Here is a 21611-nt window from a genome sequence, read left to right as displayed (position 1 = left end):
ATTAAAGCAGTAGTTCCCCACCTTTGAAATACAGTTCTTCAGGTGTGGCGACCCCCACTCATAACATTATTTCATTGCTACTTCATAACTGTAAGTACCCTACTGGAAGGAATAGTAATGCCAATCTCTGTACTTACCAATGGGCCTTCCGATCTCCATTGGCTCACTGCCACTCTCAAAAGGTGCCATCTCCAGTTTGATCTCCCTAGTCCGGGTACCAATATCAGTGGTACCAAGTCTCGTTCCTAACCCTCCCTGGCTGGCTCCCAGAAGCACATTCAAGGCAAAGACTGTAACCAGTTCTCTTTCTCCAATTAGATTGAGTCTTCTCTAGCATACCAAAGACCTCGGAGCCCCGATGATACAGGAGTCGAGGCATCGGCTGAACTAAGACACAAAACCCCTTGGTGTGATTCAGGGCCTGTAGATGTACACAAGGGGTCAATCCTGAAGAGCAAGCCCACCAGGTATCCTCAGGGTGAATCAAATACACATCCGGTCTACCATACTCATGAGTAGAGTTATAAAGAAACACGTCCCCTAGGAGGACAGTGCCTAGTCCTTGCCCTGACACTTGTTGCAAGGTGAGAGTGTGTTGGACCTCCAACGGAAGCCCTCATCTGTCTTCTGTGACCCGAGGCAGCTATTCTCTCAGAATATGGGGGAACTGCAATATAGCAGAGCCAACAAGAGGTGGGAAGGGGAGGCTTGGTTGAGTTTGGAACTAGGAAAAGACTTTTCAGTAAGGTTTAGAAGCGGGTGCACATTGCCCTGGGGATCCTGATTAGAGAACTAATTCTCTATTATCAAAGCCATGCTGGTTACTGCAGTAACCCCAGTCACTACCTTGGGCCACACCTTAAGGCTTGGCATAGTGTGTCGAGAGGCCGGAAATGCTGGGACTGAAACAGAGTTAGGCCCGATGGAGGTGGTCAAGGCCTCAATCCGCAAGTGGACAGTGCACAGAAGCCCATTATCATAGCCTAACTGATATAGCCTTAGTCTCTAGGAGTTTCTCTTTTCTCGAGTACGTGTTCCTTTTCCTGCTTCAGTTAATCAGATGGAGAGGGGGTTGTAGGAGAAATTACAGCAATGCCCTTCTCCTACTCAGCTACCACTTCCCCGGGTGATGTCACGGAAGGTGACCAGAACCCCAAAAGACCCGGAGGCCCTACTGGTCCGTGGACTCATGTAACAGCCTCTGCGTGTTATTCCCCCACACCACCACTTGTGGAATTCCTTCTTACAGTAATTAAATACCATGAGGAGTGGGAAGCAGGCTCGCAACTCCACGCACTACAAAAGTAGCCATCAGTTTCTGCTCACTTATGGGCCCATGCCCTAGTCTGCTCATTTCTGGGGCACACATAGCCCAGGTTCACTCCTTAGCTGAGGGTACCCACACCCTTATCCTCATCCTCCCAGACCACCCCGGGGACAGGGCTTCAGGAATCATGTGTGTACACCCTTGCATTCTGCTAGTTCTTCTCCCAGTTCCTGAGTTGGAATATCCCACGTGTCCAAACTGGCAGCTAATAAACACAAATCTGGGGTTAAAGTGGACCACCAGGAGTAAGGGTGTGCGTGCTTCATTACATGTGGACCACACCTGTAGCTGATAGGGCCTGCCATGTAAGTCTAGCAGGGGAATGGGGGTTGCTCAAATTCTCGAGATGTCCAACCACAGACAAACTAGTAGTCAGTTCATAGTTTTGGGGGTATCTTGAGTTTTAGGGGGTTGTAGGTCTTTTTGATTTTCCAACTGGAGATGTCAGACGGCTCAGGTCTGGAGCAGGTTTCACATGGGAGGTGTGTCCAGGCTGCGATCCCGTCCACCTCGAATGCTGTTGATGTAATCAGCAAAACCAGGTACGGTCCCTTCCAGGGTGGTTTGAGGGTCAGGGTCTGATGGCGTCTCCTGTAGACCGAGCCTCCGATTTGGAAAGGGTGAACAGTCTCCGGGCAGCTGGAACATAGGCCACGGCCAACTGAGCCCAGACTTCTCTTTGAATTGTCTGCAGAGCCTTAGGTCTGACACATAAACCACTATCATTATGGCAAGTCAATTCAAGAACATCCCTCAATAGGGTAAGAGGAGTAGGGGTCCCATGTAGTATCTCAAAGGGGGTCAAGTTGAAGTGGGAGGGGTGTTCCTAACCTTAAAAGGGGATGAAGGAAGGAGATCCACTCAGTCTGCACCAGTCTCCAAGGTCATTTGAGTTTAAGGTCTCTTAGAGTTTTACTCCATTTTTTTCCCACCTGCCCTGAACTTTGGGGAAGGTATGCACAATGAAGTTTCTAATTGGTCACCAAGAAATGAGCTAATGTCCAACTTACCTGGGAAACAAAAGCTGGCCCATTGTCTTATCCAATTACCTCCGGGGTGCCAAACCTAGGGAAGATCTCTTCTAGAATCTTCCCTGCTACCACCGCCGCCGCCGTTCCTCTCTTTGTGGGGAGGTTTTCACCCATCCAGAAAAGGTATCTATAAAGACTAATAGATATTTATATCCATATGTTCCTGGATTAATCTCAGTAAAGTTTACTTCCCAGTAAAGCCCGGGTATGTCCGCCCTCGGCCTTTTTCCTTTTTCTACCTTAGTTCTCCATGCATTCACCTTCTGACACGGCACACAGTTATCTACTACTTGCCCACTAGATGCCTCAAATCTGGCACAAAAGAATTTGACCACAAGGTGGTCCTCAGAAGTTTGTCGACCTCTAGATGAGTCCATCGATGCATTTGCTTCAAGTCCAGGACTGTGTACCAGGTTCTGGATGGGGGCAATGAGCTCAACAGGATATAGGGTTTAGGTAAGTGAGGTGGAGATCGGCCACCCATTTGTTTACCTCTCCGAGATCTTGAACTGGCAGGCAGTCATTGGTTCCAGGTTTCCGAACCTGTAGGAGAAGTGTGTTCCAGTCTGACTGGCACTTACACAGAACCCTGAGTTGGAGTACCCAGATGATGTGTGGCATGATCCCGTCTCGTGCATCCTTTGACATGGTGTACTGACGCACCCCTATTGGGCTTACCTGGGCTTTCAGTTCTAGATGGACAGGGACGGGAGGGGGTTGGTTCTTAGCCCCGCCTTTCCTGCAGTACCCCCCCCCCCCGCTTCTGGATAAGTCTGCAGCCACCAGTCCATTTTATCCGAGGCAGGTAAGATACTCATTGATACTCATGCTCCAAGTGAAAGGTTAGGACCTGTACGGGCTCTGCTTTTGACTCTCTAACCTGTGGTCCATCAGGGTGGAAGTGAATCTGTGCTCCCATCTTAGTCAGGAGGCTTCTCCCCAACAAGGGGCAGGGGCAGTCTGGCATTACTATGAGTGAGTGGGATGCCTGGCCCCCTCTGAGATTCACAGATCCTCGGGTAGTCCATGAATCAATGTTTGGTGCGGGGAGCCCCTTGAACCCAAGGCTTTTTGTTTGACATGGGTCCTTCTGTTGTTAGCAGGGCAGAGCATTGAGCCCCTACAGTATCTACAAGGAACTGGATAGGTTTCCCCTCCACTTTCAAGGTTATCCGGGACTCAGGGAGTGGTTCTGAACCCCATCCTTCCTAGATCCTGTCTTCTCGTATGGTAAGAACTTTGAGGCCACGGGTCCAGGGGTCCCTTGTTGGGGTCCCCTTTTCTTATTGTTGGGACAGTCCCTGGCCCAGTGGCCTTTCTCTTTACAGTAAGCACATTGCACATTGATCCTTGTCGAGAGGCTCCTTCCTAGTGCCAGACTTGGTTCCTGATTCCCTGTCCCTCACCACTGTGGCCAGGACCCTCTGTAAATTCCTTTCCTGCCCATTCTTATTCCCTCCCTCCCTCCTCCCCCCTCTCACCCTCGATGCCTCTCCCCCACTCCCCCTCTCTCTCATCTTCTTCCTTTCCCTTTCCATGCTCTGTCTCCTCCTCTGTCGACAGAAATTATGGCAAAGTTTCTCAACAACCTGCACTAAATCCCACAACGACTTATCCCATCGTCTCTCTAGCCTCTGAAGCTTTTATCTGACACCTATACACTGGTGTATAAAGGTCCTAGTCACAGTAGCTTTGTGCTCCGTGCTGCTTGGCTCATGGGGTGCATATTGGCAGGATGCCTCTATGAGCTACTCTAGAAAGGCTGAGGGCGACTCATCCGGTCCCTGCTTAACCTCTCGAACCTTTGTCAAATTGGTGGTTCATCCTGAAACCCTCGTGATACCTGCCAATGGAGCCTGGTGATAGACTTGCCTGTGCTCCCTACCTTCAGGAGAGTTGTAGTCCAGGCTGGTTTTGAAGAGGGAATCCCTGGTCTAAGTCAGCAGGGTTCTGAGTGGGAGTCCCTTTTGCCCCAGGGATGTTCTTTCTGGCCTCTAGAATAATAAACTGGTAAAGAGAGACTCTGCAAAAGTTGCTGGCAATCATCCCAGGCAGGCTGATGTGTGAACAAAACAGAATCTAAAAGGCCAGTGAGCCCCCTAGGATTATCAGGAAAAGGGGTATCTAATAGAAAGAGGTGAGAGGAGGAGGAGTCCTGCAGAATCTCCTAAACAGTGTGGGGTCCTGCAAAGCAAGGATCTGGGTTGAAGGGGAAGGCCAAAAGGGCTGGACCCATGGAGGAGGGTCCGACACCAGATTCTCCCAGAGCAGGAGAATGTAAGGAATTTTCAAGGAGAGCCCTAGAAAATGCTCTGGTAAACACCCACCCAAAACACTGGAACCACAAATGGTGACACAGACACATGCTGATAAAACCAAAGCTAAGGACAGGTAGCTTTCAACCAGTGTTGAAGACAGCATCAAAATGAGTCTGGGTGTGTCTGGGAAATGCCACAGCACCACAACTCGCTCAGACCGGACACATTAGGCTCTGGCTCTACTGTGGGAATCGTGTTAACAGTTTAACACATCTGAGCACCCGAACGTGCTTGTTCAGCATGTTTCAGTGGCCTGTTGAGTTCATGTTCCAGTTGCAGTGGAACTGGCTCTGTGACCTCATGAATAAATGAAAGCATGCACATGAAACGGGTCTCATCTTTATTCCCCTGAAATAAGTAAGGTAACATTCACTTTGGGGAAGTGACAGAGAACCATCCACAAAATCAAATGACATTTGCTTCCAAAATGTAATTGCCACTACTGGGCAGAATGTATCTATCCCCCTTGCATTCATGGGCCTGGACATCATGCACTTAACTGTTGCTACTCATAGAACTGCTGGGGCTTCACTTAATGGTTAACAGAGTCTCAGTCTCAGTTGTAACAAACAAAGTAAAGAGAAAGGAGCTGCACCGACTGCTAATAGTGTCTTCTTAGCATGCCCAATGATCCCTTCCCTGTTCATCGCAGGTGTGAGCCTCAGATGGCGTCCTCAGAAATCAGGGACTGAACGTATGTTTCAAGGACGGATACATCTTGCTCTTGCTGTTTGAAAAATGGAGATTTAGAGAATCTTCATCACGTTTCTGATAATAGGAAGCCGGCTAATAGGAGGCACACAGCGATACAGACACAGGACTTACAGTTTCCATGATAACTCTGTCCTGCACCTTGGAGATTTCCTTCTCCACTTTAGTTTTCTGACCGCCAATAAAGGTTTTGCCATGTTTACTCAAGTCCTTGGCTTTCTGAAACAGACAACAACAAAAGAAGGTACTGGATCCTGAAGCCCTGACTTGACACCTCACGTCATCTGATTAAAAAAGTACTGACTTTGCCTATCCAAATGATCCTTGTTACAAATTAAAGTAAGAACAGTGGCTACTCCGGTGCATCTAGATAAACTCTCCTCATAAAGTTGCAGTGCCACAGTTGAGCTCAGTACCACTGTGAGAAGAGAACAGCTAAGGCACTTATCTCAGAAAAAGGATGGATGAGAAGGTAAAGGCCACCGAGACCAAACAAGGAATAAGAGGCCCAGGCATGTAATGGAGACCCCCGGGGTTTCCCAGGGGAAGGAGCCATTTGTTCACCGTGTCCATGGAATGTAATTTTCACAGAGAAGACACAGCATGCAACTGCAGGCCCCTTTAAGCTAAGTAAAGCTGAAGTGAGGACTCCTGATCCCCTCTGATCATCTCTCAAAGAACACTGCAGTGGTGGATACAGAGGAGGAAGGACTAACCATGTCACCTTCTGTCCATAGACTACAAAACGGCTCTCCAGTCTCTGCCCTATTCCCAGGGGAGCTTAAGGGCACAGGACTTGTATGCTGGCTGAAAATGGGTGTGGAAGGGGAACCTGCTGGCTCTGTTACTGAAGAGGACACACATGGCGACTTCCAGTGGTGAAAACATAGGATTTCCATAGGGAAGGCAAGGCACAGGGCTCTATCTGGGCCAAGAGCAGAAGCAAAGCACGGGCAGGGACCAGGAGACACTTCAGGGGAAGCTGGTACACGGGGAGGAGGGAAGACAGGACAGAGGCACCCAGTGGAACTTTGGAGGAGGGGTGTTTGCAGAGGACACAGGAAAGAGGGAGAATTAAGAAGGAAGGCCACTGGGAAATATGGAAGAGGAAAAGGCCCCATTTCTGGACAACAGCTCTCCAGAGCCGGGGTCTAGGGAAGTACAGAAGACTGAGAGAAACAGCAGAGGGGCATCAAGAGAGCCAGTCTCCACTCAGCAGCTCCCATGCTAAAACTAAACTAAACTAAAGATCATCAGTTTCCCGGGGTAAACAAAACCTAGCCTTGTCCCCACGTTTAAGCAGAATATTCCAAGAAGAAGGTGACTGCCGATTTCAAAGCCAATTACTTTTCCCACAGATTGAGAAAGGACCATTCTGTCTCCTGCTTTTACAGACACACGGTGAGACATAAGGATGTGTTCTGTTCACATGTGCAATCTCTCAGACCTTCAAAACATTGTCACACATATCCTTAGCGTCTTCAAGCTTGGTTTTGTGATCCTCTATAGCCGTCTGTAAAATCTTCAGTTGCTGCTGAGTTAAAAACTGAAATAGAGGAAATCCATGGTAAAATGACGGTAAAACTGGACATCCAACCCTGCTGCTTACAATAACTGCGTCCCAAGCTGTTTTGTGGGTTCTATCATTCGTGATCGAGGTTCAAGTCATGACCCTCAATGCCAAAAACAACATGACAATGTCTGATCGGTCACAGGGTGAGACATTCTGTCGTAAATGGGCAAAGTTCCAATGAAATAGCTACTCATTTTGAAATTTAAATGAGATCCATCTAATCTGTAGATTCCTACCCAGCAAAACAGAGGACAAAGCTTCTATTGTGGCTCCTGTTTTATGAAGTATTAATTTTTTTTGTCAAGCTCAATGCACACAGAGATTAGCTTCCAAGGGAACACTTCTTTCCAATGGAGTTTTTCACCTAAAACTTCCTTATCTGTCAGTGACTCCCCACATTGTGACACCCCGAGAAATACATTCTCAACATGGAATTAGAGAGAAGACGATTAACAACGATATATCAGCTCCAGCTGTGAGCATTCCACAGAAAGAATCAATTGCAAAAGCTGAAACCACTCAATACACAGGTCTAAAAGGTCCACAGTCTGATTTCTCCCACATCTGCTCTCCCAACTTTGGAACTTAGAATCTCCAGGCGGAACTGCTCCATCCTTCCCCAGGAAGAAAGAGTCCCAGAGACAGCAGTGAGTCCACTACCTGCCCCTAAAACCCCATTCTCATCTCCAGGTTAACCATGACTCGGTCACCATCACCGTTCCATCACTGCATGGAGACCTTTCCCTCTTCTCCTCTGGGACAGGGCTGGTCTGAACTCCAACCATGGACAGCTAAGGCCCCACCTGCTCCGCCACAGCCACAGGGACTGCTCTCATTCTGCATCCCTGATCACTGTGTCAGAAGGCTACTTGGGGCCCTCCCACTGTTTGCCATCTGCACCTTGTGGATCCTGAAGTGTCCCCCCTCAGGACACAATCCCATACCTTCCCCTGCACTCTGCAGACAGTAAGGACCTGCTCATCCCATGACAGATACGCCCACCATGCTGGCTCCTAAACCCCCTTACCCTTGTCATCTCTGCACAGGAGGGAAGAAGAACAAACCAGGGAGGATGGCCCAATTCTCTTCACTGCATCAACCACCCTCCTTGTCTCCCTGAGCTCAAGTCCTGTCCCTTCCTTGTGGGCCTGCTGCAGGCAACCCTGACACTAGAGAAATGGCATGGCAGTTTCAGCAGATCTGTTCCAAGCTGAGCAAACCACTCACACTGAGGTGTTCTTCTTGGTCCTTTGTGCTGCCCACCTCATCCAGCCACTTCTGGTACAGGGACCCAAACGTTTCGCAGTATATGGACTTAAGCTCCTGCCTGTGAAACAACACAGTTCTGATTACAGAGCATGGTCACACTGGGTGGGGGCAAGCCACTGTCACACACTCATCATTGTGAAACAGGAGCTAGAAACAAAAGACAAACAGGGAAAGAGTTGCTTTCTCATGGGAGGTGAAATGTGACACTCACTCCAGAAGAATTAAACTGCTAAGAGAGACATCATTTCACATGTCTTCCCTCTCAAACCATGAGGATGCATTAGTGTATACTTCTCCCAAGATTGCATTTCTGGCTTAAAAGTAGACTCAGCTTCCCTTCCCCTTACAGAGTAACCTATAAATCCCGAGAGCCTAAGACCATATCCTGAAAGCAACATATCCTATGGGTAGTTTACAGACAGCCAGAGCACACAGAGCCCTTTGCCCAAGTGGTACTTACAAAGGAGAACTCTGGTGATACCTCCTGAGAGGTACAGTTTTGTAGACCACAGAGGACTGGCTTGCCCTACTAGATGTTACCTGTACTGTTATCTGAGAGGGGAGGGATGGCAGTCTTGCACCCAACACATCTCGGTTCCCATTGTTTATGCATAGGACCAGGTCATAGAGAAAAAGGCAGTGCTCCGCAAAACCCATCATGGATTTGACTCTGTGTACCATCGAGGGGGCAGACAGGAGAGACTTGGCTAGAGTGAAGGCTTCACAGATCTCCTTTATGGAAGATGGTCACATCATGTTACCTTGACTGCTCCTGAGCTTTCAAAATACCCTGGAGGTTTTCATTCAGGATTCTGAAAGACTCATTCACATCCTCTTTAAACTGCTTCCTCTTTTCCTTAAGAAAGCTGGTGACATCTCCTGTGAGAGAAAGGAAAGGGCATCACCTTACATCAAATATCCAGAGGAAGAAATGCTTTTTCATCCCAGACACACCACCTACAGGGTAATATGAATAACTATGGGCCTGTTGTCTCTTCTAGCCTAGGCTGGTCTCAAACTTGATACATAAATGAGGCCATCCTCAAGTTCCTTTTTCCCTCTCTACTTCCTAAGTGCTAGCAATACAGGCGTGGGGCATGGAGCCTGACTAAAGAATGCCGTGGACAAACAATTTTCTCAACACTTCAAAACCCCAGCTCTTATTGTGTAGCAGAAAGAACAATGCTGTCAGACTTCCCTGCTTGTGTGAACTGACTCTACATGCTAAGAATTGACTGTGGCTCTCTGGTAATGTTGTCTTGGTCTGCCTATACAAAGAATATAGCCTGACTTGGTCGGAGGGACATGTTGTACACTGTGGTTGTTACCTTGGATGACAGAAAACAAGCTGGTGTGGCATGCACTTGCTTTTCTTCCCGGTGCTGCCTTGGGAGTTCCCTGACAGGCTCCTAAGCGTCTACAGACTAAAGGCTATTTTTACAAGCTCTCCTTTGACAGGGGTTCATGGTGGAGAGCAACTTTGGAAAGCCAGAAGCAGGATTTAATTCACAAGTTGGAAAACGGCTGTTGCAATCTCAGGCATTGCTCCTGCAGTAAGTTAAAGAGCAGAGATTTATCTGCTTTCCCATCACCTCTAGTGACACTCTTCAGAGATGCAGTAAGCAGGGAGCAGGAAGCAGGAAGCTCTCCTCACAGCCCAGGTGACAGCTCCATTTCCCCTGATTACAGTAGTGTCTTAAAAGGTAAGGTAAAGGTAACCCCTGAAGGCCAATGGACAACTTATTCTTTGGCAACATCCTGTGAGTCACAGAACTGTTCCAGAGTTCTGTTGTCTCTCAGGGACCACACTCTCAACCTGTGTAAGTCAGAGGGTTGGAGAGAAAGCTCTGGGACTACAAGACCTGCTGGAACCCACCTTCGTATTCCTGCATCCTCTTCTGAATAGGCTCTCTGTGGGAAAAATGACACAGCATCCTTAATTGAGGACAAGCATCCTAAGTGTGCATTGAAGGAAAAAAACAGAGGCTTTGCCAAGGCTAGAGCTTCTGTGGGGGTAAAGTCGGGTTTTCCTCTCTTTGGGTCATTACTTTTATTCCTTCATCCTTGTTTTAGTACTGAACCAAAGAGTCCTCTGCAGATACATATGGGCACATGGCTCAGGGTTACTTCCTGGAGCACAAGTGACTGAAAGCCTATACTGTATCCTCAGACATCCCACCCCAGGCTGGGCTTGGGAGGCTCAGGAAAACTGCGCCCCAGGTGTTCCCTGCCCAAATGCAGGCAGCTGCACAGAAGTATCTCCTCTCCTCAAGCGGTGGCTTTGTGTCTGTTGTGTTCTGGCAGCATAGGGGATTGTATACTAAATGTTTACTGAAATCCATTCCTGGTGCACCGGAGGCTTTCACAAAGGTGTACTCACCATGTGTCGAGCACTCTCCAGCCATATTCACTCTCCTCCTTCCTCAAGTCCCTCCTGCCAATCCTCCTACATCACCCAGACAGTGTCTCTTCAACTTTCATGCCAGGTGGCCATGTGCAACCTCCAGAGTCTGCCTCTCACCACTTCCCCTCAGCCCCTGCAAACCTTCCCCTCACCTGGGTAATGCTGGCCTCTTCCCGGCCTCCCCTCTGGGTTCAGGTTATATCATTTGATGGACATATTTGTAATCCAGGAACCCCAGAGGAGAGAACCCAGGTAGAAGTAGACTCTTTGAGGCTGGCTTATTTCACATAACACCACATTCCCCACTTACATCCATTTTCTGGCAAGGGAACATTTTGCTTTGTATACCTGCAGGCAACCACACTGAAACTACCTCGTGGGGAAGGCCAACTAAACCTTGAAGACATCACCTGGCCTGTTGCATGTCTGATCTTGAGGAACGGCCGCCCATCTCACTGGTACCAACTGCTGGATTGTCTGCTGCGTCTAGAAGGAAGGAAAGATCTTTGCAAACGAAGCATACTATTCTCCTCATCACTCACTCCACAGTTGGTTGAGCCCATGTCCAACACAAAGGTTTGGAAGCAGTCTTCCAGGAACTCACGCCCCTCCCCTGCCCCACCAACACAGGAGAAACTCAGCCTGGCCCCAGTCGAGAGACAGCAGATGCACGTGTGCATACAAAACTTACAAGGAAATTCCCTGTGACCCTGGGCGTCTCCAGAGACATGCTGGCTAAGACCAATGTCTCTGTGAGCCTTGTATCTCTGCCATGCACTGGGAATGTCAGGTGGGGACCAAAACCCAGAGCATGCTTCAGGATAAGAGGTCAGACACTGAATCTGCATCCCTCTGTCCTCTGTGCCCTCCCTCCCAACCCACCCAGCCACAACACCATGGAAACCCCTTTTTAGTCTGAGACTGCCCCCATGCTGCATGTGCCAAGTAGTAGAGCGTACCCATGGTTGGGCCCCATAATCCCCATCAGTTATTACCAGGGTTGGCTGCTTCTGGGTTCCAGTCATCTGATGGCAGGGTCTTATCTACCCTCCTGCACTTGGCACTTTTCTTCATGGTCTTCTGTGCCTTGCTTGACATGGCTGGGACCCTCCTGGCTCAGACAGGACTCCTGAAACAACGGTGGGATGCACGGACAGTAAAGATGCTGAATTTTATGACTGTACATGAAAACAGGGACCAGGACACCACAGGCTGTGGCCATGTGAGCTGGGGCAAAGAGAAGGTGGGAGGGTGACATCGATGCCCTGCAAGGTCCAATCACATCCTGTCCCATCATTCTGGCTGGAAGCAGAGCTTTCTACAACCCAGTAGCCCTTGATCTAAGCTCTTTCTCCTGATTTTTTGTCACCAGGATAGGACAAGCTTGGCTAGACCCCAAGCCAAGTGATCCAACGTTGGTGTCTAGTCACAAGCACGAATCCAGCAATGGCCAGTGAGGTCACCAGAGCCGTGCCCTGGTTGAGCCCTGCTGTGGGGTCAGGTGAAATTCCTACCCGCTCTCAGTCTAGATGCTTCTGGAGAAACTCGGGGACCCAGGCCTCCAGGAGAGGCCCAAAGAATGCCCCAGAGGCAAATACAGAGATTCCCCAATACACTCACTCAAGATGACACGCAGCCTGTGGATATAGACAAGGATATGGAACCCGGGGATGTGAAGCATGCAGGCAGGCTCGTCTCTTCAGCAGAACAAATGTATACGCCCCCTTTCCACCCAGAACGCTGGGAGTGGATGTTGTTAGGAGCCTGGTGGTCTGTTCCACCTGTGGAGTCAGGTGACACCAGAATCCCCCGACTTTTTGGTTTATCTTGAACTCCCACCCCCTAGACCTTCATCCTTAGTTTTGTTTGCCAGTCAGTAGAGCCCTGTGAGACCCGTGGAACTGTGTCACCAGACAAAACCTGGGAAGGTTCAGCGCATACAGAAACCCTGCTATATACTCATATAGGAGAATGGGAGGTGATTCATCTGCTCCCGCCTGGTTTCTGTCCTGGAACATGTGACCACAAATCCCCCACCCCTTAAAATCTTGATCACCTAGTCACATAGCACAGAACACCCAGTTCTTCGTGCTAATGTGGTATCCAGATAGATGGGCCCCCAAGGGTTCAGCCAATAAGCTTCCCTTCACCAACATTCCTTCCTGCAAAGTGTATTTAACCTCTGGTCCACCCTGAGTGAATCACGTGCACCCATTTTCCATGATGAACAATGAATAAACAGTTTGGACAAGCAAAGACTGTCTCCTCAAGGACCACTGTGGGTAGAAGCCCTTGCCTCCTAAGTCTCCTGCAGAAGGCCCCTCCTCTGACCTTTGGACAAGAACACTGGCCCCTGAGCTAGGCCAAAGTTCCCCCTCCCCCCTGGCCCTGGGCTTATCACTGGCTTGTGCAGCCTCTCTTCTTTCCAGATCTAGCCAATTCCCAGTGGCGCCTGGATGACCAGGAGTTTGGGAACCCCTGCTTCACTGGCCTCTGCACTCCCTCTGTCTTACTCACCTGGGCCGGGCCCCATCTTAGGCTACATTCCTAGACCATCACCTGTTCCCGAGTCTGCCCGAGCAGCCCCAAGCAGTGTTCGCACACCCCAGCTGCGAGGTGGAAACCAGAACCCCTCTTTAGGGGAGAACCCTTCTTTACGGGAGACGTCAAAATGTACTTTATGGCCTGGTAACCTCGACACTATCTGCAGGACTGAAACCACACCAGATCCCAGGCCCCCAAGAAGCAGAATACATCCTCCTGGCAGATGTCACCTATACTTTGCAAAAGGCTTTCCATGCACTTAGGCCCGAGTTGTCGTTCTCCACAGGGAACCGGGGAACTCTTCTTTCCCCAAATTGCACTGTACTTAAATATGTCTAAAACAAACTGCCCGGGGTCAGACTCTAGTAGCTTGAACCTGCACTGGCTAACCAAGGAGAACTGAGGGTAGTACAAGCTACTGAGACATCACTTGTGGAAGTGTACTACTGTGTGTCCCTGATGTCTAGACTCAGCTAGGGAAATACACCTCCTACAATCCCCCCAAATCCCTCTTCCCCTCGAGGGTAATCACGGCTACTGAGAAGTCACTTGAAGACATGTACAACTGTGGGTCCAGGTATCTTGTCACTCAGCTCAATAATTAATTAAATAAAAATAAATAAACAAATAGAAATAAGCCTCCCAGCACCCCACCCCCAAACCCCTCATGCCCTAAAGTGTGGTCACAGCTTGTGAGATGTCACGTTCAGAAGTACATTCCTGCCACGGGATGCACAGGCACTAAGCAAGGGGGAAAGCCCCCAAAGGCGCGCCCAAAATGCACTCTTCCTCTCGAGGGTAGTCAAAGTTAAGGAGACATCCTTTCTGGAAGTGTTCCATTACAGGTCTCAGGACACCTTGTCACTCAGCTAGGGAAACCCTCCTCACAGCAGTCTCCCTCAGTGATTATAGTCACTTGCAGAAGTATACTACTGACGATTCCGGATATCTCACCACCCTAGGGAAATACAACCCCTAAGGTCCCCCAAAGCCCCTCTTACCCTCAAGGGTGGGCACGGCTATTGGACGTCACTTCCAGGAGGGGTTTACCTTGGGGCTCGAGATACCTCCTCTCCCAGCTAATGAACTATGCCTCCTCTAATACTCCAAAACCCTGCTTACACTCCAGAGGGGGCACAGCTACGGGACATCACTTCCTCAAGGCTCTCACCATGGGTCTCAGGAAACCTTGTAGCTCAGCTAGGGAAACACACCCCCTACGATCCCCCCAAAACCCTCTTATCCTCGAGGGTGGGCACGGCTACTGGACGTCACCTCCAGGAGGGTTTAGCGTGGGACTCGGGGCATCTTGTTGCTCAGCTGGGGAACTACACCTCCTGCAATCCCCGCAAACCCCTCTTAGCCTCCAGGGTGGTCACACTTCTTTGCCATCAGGTAAGGAAGGGTTTTACATTGGGTCTTATGATACCTTTTCGCTCTGCTAAGGAAACACAGCCCTTACAATCCCCAAGCCCTCTTACCCTGGAGACAAGGCTGAAATGTTGGACGTCAATCCCGGGAGGTTTTTAACCTTCGCTCTCTGGACACCTTGTCGCTCAGATGTGGAGTTACCCCTCCTACAGTTCCCCACGCCCCCACCCCTCCTACCCTCGAGAGTGGGCGCTGCTTGTGGACGTCACTTCCGATGGGTTTTTACCTTGGGTCTCGCGATACCTGGTCCCTCAGCTAGGGAAATAGGTAGCCCTCTGGCAACCCCACGAACCCCACTCACCTCGAGGGGGGCACGTCATTGGCTATCACTTCCGGAAGGGTTTTACCTTGGGTCTCGCGATACCTTGTTCCTCAGCTAGGCTCACACACCTGCCACAGTCCCCCAACACCCCCCTTACCCTCGAGAGTGTCCTGGGCCAGGGAGACGACACCTCCGAAAGGGTTTTACCTCATGCCTCAGCATGCCTTGTCGCTCACCTACGGAATTACACCTCCTACTGTCGCACCAACCCGCTCTTACCCTTCAGGGTGGTCACGGCTAGTGCGAAGTCACTTCCGGAAGTGCTGAGCCACAGTGGGAAACGTGTGCACATGCGTGACACGGGCCAACCTGGTTCCGGGCAGAGGCCCACCTGACAATCACACATGTGTGACATGGGGCTTGGGGTTGCTCGCTTGTCAACCACAACAACGGCAACAGAAATCGTTGTGTTAAGGTTTTCAGGGGACCTGAAGAACCCACACCACTTTCAAGGGGCCCTGCTGTAGACACACAGACACAGAGAACTTCTGCAGTACCCACGGACCCCAGAAAGATGCACGCAGAACGCCCCAAGTCTTTCCCCAAGCACGCCTGCTGCCCCGTTCACTCGGCTCAGTCCCTCAGACCCTCACAGGACCTTGTTACACAGTCCTCCTGGGGCCCACCTAGGTCGCCCGGTATGGAATTCGGGCACCAGACGTCACCTCACTGAGACGATCCTAATATCTGGTCGCTCACCTGCAAGAACACACCTCACCACGGCTGCCCGAAGCCCTGCTTCCCCCGGAGGGTGGTCAAAGCAGGTTGGCCCCCACTTTCAGAGAGTATTCCACCTCTGTGGAGAAGCGTGGGTGCATGCGTCGCTCCTGTCCAGTCCTTGTCCTTGGATAGGCTTGTTGGGGGTTCAGGAATCGCCACACAAACCTCGTGAACGCTGATCTCAGCTAAGTAAGAGTAGTTTATGGAGTGCACACCTCAGTGCTGGTCAGACCAGGGACATAACTCAGAACTGTCCGAAAGATGACAGCGGGTATATTTTTCTGTCAGCTTATAAAGGAAAAGAAAACAACAAAACCCACAATGAGTTCATGTGCAGGAAGTGCTGCCTGCTGGTCAGCTCTGACTCAAAAAATGCTAACAAATGACAGTTCATAATGACCTTTGATTTGATGGGTCCTATGGAGTAAAGCTGTGTGGAACTTCTTGCGATTGGCAGACTTCATACAGAACATTCAGAATATACAGAACATATCAGGCTATGAGGCCAGCATGTCCTTGCCCTGAGGCAAGTGGCTTCTCTGTGTCAATGCCTGGCAGGCATGTTAAAGCAACGATATGAAATAGCTGGTAAGCAAAAAACAAACTGGCTGTTCTGCGTGTGGGGGGATCAGACCATAACAGGCCCACCAGCAACCGTGCACGAGGGAACAGGAAACGGTGCCCTTGCGGCCTGGAAGGACCCAACGATTTGAGTAGGGCCAAGTGTCGAAGTGTGGACCTGGGTGAATGTCTCCCGTGCCCAAGGACTTCAGACAGGGCCATGTGGCAGATCCCTAGTCCTAGGACAGGCACATGTGCTGTCCTGCCCACCCTCCTCAGTCCCTGCTTCTTTGTATCAAAGCTTTCCCACACCACCCTTCCCGCCTCCTCCACTCCACTGTGGAGTTCAGATTCCAGACCTTCACCTCAGGACTCTCCTGGGCCTCAGTGCCGAATCACTCACCTCCAGGGACACACATAGCTCGCCACAATCCCTGAGACCCTATTTCTCCTCCTGGGTGGTCGGTCTCAGGTCTTCCTCCTTTCCTCGTGCCCCGTGGAAAACCTTGTCTCCCCTGTGTGAGCCGGGCCAATGATGCTCCATCTTGCGCCCCACTGCCATAGCCAGCACAGCCCGTAATCACGCACGATGGATGTGGACCTTCCAGTTGTGCATGCACAAAACTGGGTCTCACCTGGGAAGGGCCTAAATGACCGGAAAACTCTGCTGCCAGTTTTCTGTCACCTTTAAAGCCCGACTTCATGGAACTTGTGTTCTGAGTCCCCATGTTCCGTGCACACACCGATGCCGTGGTGTTGAAGCACGCTCAACAGTGGTCCACCGCCCTTGCTGGAGGTCCAGGACAGGCAGACCACAATGTGTTCATGCAAGACAGCAGGAAGCATGGACCTTTGCAGAATCACTGAGGTGCACAGAGGGTATCGAAAGGGCCAGGCAGAAGGTCCCTTGTCGATGCAGGGCAGAGGTGCTGTCCACCCCCCCAACACCCCCCCACACACACATTTTTACAGTTCCTGGCACCTTGACAAAACTTTCCAAGGATGGCCCTCTGGGCTTTGTGAACTCCAGGGTGGACCCGAGGCCCGTGGCATCACCTCATTGGTGGCCCTAATAGCAGTTGCTCAGCTATACAGACATCCTTCACTACAATTAGCTGAGGCCCTCCTTTTCCAGGGCTAGTCCTCACGTGCAGAAAGTAAGGATGTTAGACTCTCCAGAAAGGCAGAAGAGTACTTCCAGCCTTTCTCAGGTGACATCCCAGTTTGTGCATGCACAACCCAAAGCTACAAGTCGAGCAGGAGACCGGGTGAAGTGACACCCACCAAACAGGCGCACAACTGGAACTTGAGCTTTGAAGATGATGTGCATGCTGGACAGCTGTCTTTGGTTGTGCCTGTACACTGGGCCGCAGGAAGCCCCTCTGGTCTAAGTATCGCTCGTGGCTGCTTCTCCGGGGATCCGGGTGGCCAGTGGAGTCTGCAATAGTACAAAGGGGGCAGAAACAGGAGGCCCCTAATCCCATGGTCACTGTACAGACTCCTGACCAACCTCTTTAGGACTGCCGTCCTCACGGTCCCCTTTCTGATCTCCTCCAAGAGCTTGGTCTGATCCAAGGAACAAGTGCAACTCCTGGCTATCACAGTATTGTTCAGCTCCGGCTCGGACACTTCATGGTCCTACTGCCTTCCCCCAAGGGCTGTGGATCTAAGTTGGCCGTGCTTCACCACCACCCCATCTGTGCATGCACAAAGCTCAGGACGCGTGTTCCATGAAGTCAGACCTTGGAGGATGCGAGAAACATACAAGGACAGCAGTTAAACCCAGCAAGCCTCCGCCTGACTATCTGGGAAGGAAATTAAGAATTACTGTGAAGGCCCTGTTGCTGTGGGAATTTTCATTGCCGTGTCCACTGTGGGGAGGACCTTTGTGATCATCAAGATGGCAAATGTTGCCTCAGCCCATCTCAGGGTCACTCCACCCCTAGGTAGATGCCACTTCCCCGAATAGGGGCATTCAAGCCAGTACAGGCCGGCTCGGCAAAGCTCAAGACAGCCCAAATCACAGTAGCAAAGTCCTGAATCATCCCACATGATGAAGAGATGGGCCAAGCATGCCACATCCACAGAACAGAATAGTATCCAAGCCCTCAAAGGAAATGCGCATTCACTTTACGGACACTGAAAGCATTTTCACTGAAATCGTTCCGACCAAAGTCGGAGTTCTGTAAGGATCCATATATGAGTTATGAGCAGAGTAAGAAAAAAAAAAAAAAAAAAAACCCTGAAGAGGTGTCGGTCCCAACTGGTGTCATCTATTCTGGTGACAAAATATCTCACTGGATAAAGGCATAAAGGATAAAGGCCTAGTGTGGCAGGCATGGCTTGGGACTGCTTAGTGGAACACAGTTTCCTCTGTGCCTGAGGAAGAATATGGGTGTGTGCATGTGGGTGGTGGCAGCGGAATGAGATATCTTGTGTAGCTTGGAGCATTTGGATTCTTGCTTCCTAGTAGAAGATGCTTGTTTGGGTTGGCTTGGGAGGTGTGGCACTGCTGGAGGAAAAGTGTCACTTGGTGGGAGGGGCGCTTGGCTTGGGAGGTGTGGCACTGCTGGAGGAAAAGTGTCACTTGGTGGGAGGGGCGCTTGGCTTGGGAGGTGTGGCAATGCTGGAGGAAAAGTGTCACTTGGTGGGAGGGGCGCTTGGCTTGGGAGGTGTGGCAATGCTGGAGGAAAAGTGTCACTTGGTGGGAGGGGCGCTTGGCTTGGGAGGTGTGGCAATGCTGGAGGAAAAGTGTCACTTGGTGGGAGGGGCGCTTGGCTTGGGAGGTGTGGCAATGCTGGAGGAAAAGTGTCACTTGGTGGGAGGGGCGCTTGGCTTGGGAGGTGTGGCAATGCTGGAGGAAAAGTGTCACTTGGTGGGGGGAGCGCTTGGCCTGGGAGGTGTGGACGAAAAGTGTCACTGGAAGGGGGGATTTGAGGTTTTCAAAGCCTCCTGCCATTTGAAGTTGGCTCCCCTTCCTCCTTGAGATGCAGGGTAAATTTTTTTTTCTTTGATGCTGCTGCCACCTGAACTCCTGTGCTGCTTTCTATCCTGTGCAGGTCCACGGTCCTCCCTGCTTTCTGCCAAATGACCCGGAATGCTTATTTGCATCAGGAGGAACAAACAAAGTGCCTGCCTTCTGAATTCTGGCAGTGAAAAGGGTGGTCCTCTGAGGCGTGGGCCCTGGTCTTATTATTTTAGAAGGCAGGAGGCGACCTGTGATCTCTTGTCTTGCCTTGTTCCAGCCCCTCTGTGTTCAAATCCAAGGCCCAGCTGGGACCCTTGGAACGCCAGTATCATCTTTTGTACTGTGTGCACCCTTACCTACTTTCATGTGTGCAGCTGCAGGGGATGGTGGGAGAACCAGGTGACAGGGATGTAAGTGAACAGTCAGCCTCCTGGGTGGGTGGATTAGTACTTCCTGATTTCCTCAGAGAACTGGCTACTAGGAGGGAATGTTTTCCTATGACACTGTGGTTGCCATGACAACGGGGACAAGCCATTCTTTCCTGGTTACAGATAGGTTTGCGAAGGACACTCACAGACTGGAGGGGTGGAGTGACTAGACAGACTCGCAAAGCGCGTAGGTAGGTGCCTGCAGCCAACCTGAGCGTGTGTGAGAGCTGAGTCTGCGAGTCTGTGCCTTGGGAGCGTGTGTGCTCTTCCCTGGGACTCGGAAGGAAGGTTCCTCACTACTACAGTTTGAAGAGAAGCCCCAAGGACTGGCTGCTCACTCAGCCCTGTCTCTTTGTCCTCAGGTGACACTTCTTTGCTGCTAGCTTTATCTTTTCAGGCCCCGAGAGCATAGTTCGCCATGTAAACGGACACCTCCCTCTCTGTTTGGCAACGATTGTCACATGTGCTCTCCTTGACAGGATGGCCCCGTTTGTGTGACAGCACCTTACCCTGGATAGTTGCGGCTCCCATTGTCTGAGAGAGAAGCGGGGAGGCATTTAAGAGGAGGTAAATGCGGAAGGGGGTAGGGTGCGGGTGGGGGGGAAACCTTGGAGAATGGTAGAAGCCTAGTGGTGAAGATACTCTCTCGGCCTGGAGACCTGACGCAGAAAGTAAAATCCGCCTCCCAAAGACAGCTGCCTCTAAACTGGCCACTCGTGGCAGTTAGACAGACCAGAGGGGAGATAAAAATCAGTGTGGCAGGAACACCCAAGGAAGGGACAGAGTTTGTTCCCTCGGCAGGTATTAGTTTGGGTCTGTGTCTGAGTCTTTACCGTGCTCACCTCACGGTCGGGTGAAGCATCACCCGGGCTTTCCACAGCGTGCGCGGCTGGGGCTGCTCTCTGGCCCACGGGAACATCTGGACCACTCTGTGTACCTCTGCCCCTGCGTGTGAGCCAACTGTGTTGTGCTCTTCTGGTACCCTCTCGTCAGACCGTCCCCTGCCTTCCTGTCTGACTTACCTCAGGGACGGAAGCCATTGTTCTCATCTGGAGCACGTGTGAGAGGACACCTCACAGAGGGGATTGTGTGCAACTTCTCTCGGTTAGAAGGCCTTTGATCCCGGGGCCAAAGTGTGTGTGTGGAGACAGAGATTTCAGAATTCCACCTCCCAAACTTCTCTGTGTGTCCCTGGGGAAGATAGCCTGCACTTTTCACCTTTTCAGCAGAAAGGCAACTATCTCAGAAACTTTGGAGAGCCTTTTGAAGGTAGTGCCCCGGAGGCGACACCTGGAAACAGTGGAGGCAGGTGGCAATAGTGCTAAATTCTAACCAGGATGTAGGAAAGTAAGGACTTTTAAGAGCCCATGAGCGAGCAATAGGCATACACAGGTGGAGTGCGCAGTGGGGAGAGTGTGGCCTGATATGAGCGCAGACACGTTTCTCTATGACTGAGCTACAGATGCTGCATCGGTGCCCTGGTTTGTGGGCTCGAACACACACTCGCTATTCCCAGGTATGTTTTCTAAGTGAAGCAGTAGGTGGGGCTGAGAATGTCCTGCCTGAGGGAAGCAGAAGCAGGCGCAGACCTGTGCAGGGTAGAAAGCCTGCACTCTCTAGTTGTAACTCGGCCATCCTTGGTTTCTGAGGGCACCCTGTGAGGGATGGGCTCTCTCGGGCCCAAGGCATGGTGCCTGGATGGTGGAGAGGCAGGGTTTCATTTAGCCTTGCTGGAAAGCATGTGCAAGGAAGGTCCAGCAGATGGCAGCTCAAAAGTAACTGAGGCACTCATGTCTTCCCCAGTGTCCTCAGGAGATATCTGCTTGACAAGGCCCAGGACCTCAAGGGGGCTGGGTCAGAGGAAAGCAACCCTGAGAAATGACACAGCCTCCTAGGAGAAGGGTCACCGCCCGTGATCCCGAAGTTGAGCTCCATACCGCCACAGTACACATTTACTATTGCGTCATCCAGAAGGTGTGCCCTGAGACATTCCTAGACTGATTT

At 50.8% G+C, this 21611-nt stretch overlaps 1 protein-coding gene across 1 annotated transcript; it reads right to left on the bottom strand.

Moving 5' to 3' along the window:
• Positions 1-1798: 1798 nt before the first annotated feature.
• On the bottom strand, positions 1799-20526 carry LOC308415270 (synaptonemal complex protein 3-like; the record flags this gene model as incomplete). Its single annotated transcript, XM_080910260.1, has 8 exons — positions 1799-1966; positions 2851-2901; positions 5502-5606; positions 6835-6933; positions 8188-8287; positions 8991-9108; positions 10106-10140; positions 20450-20526. 8 exons carry the CDS (start codon positions 20524-20526, stop codon positions 1799-1801), a joined length of 753 nt encoding a protein of 250 aa, XP_080766386.1.
• Between the last annotated feature and the right edge of the window lie 1085 nt (positions 20527-21611).

The sequence above is a fragment of the Micromys minutus genome, assembly GCF_963924665.1.
Source record: "Micromys minutus genome assembly, chromosome: X".
Lineage (NCBI taxonomy): Eukaryota > Metazoa > Chordata > Mammalia > Rodentia > Muridae > Micromys > Micromys minutus.
Note: the sequence above shows the minus strand (reverse complement) of the source record. Positions and strands in the feature narration are given on the sequence as shown.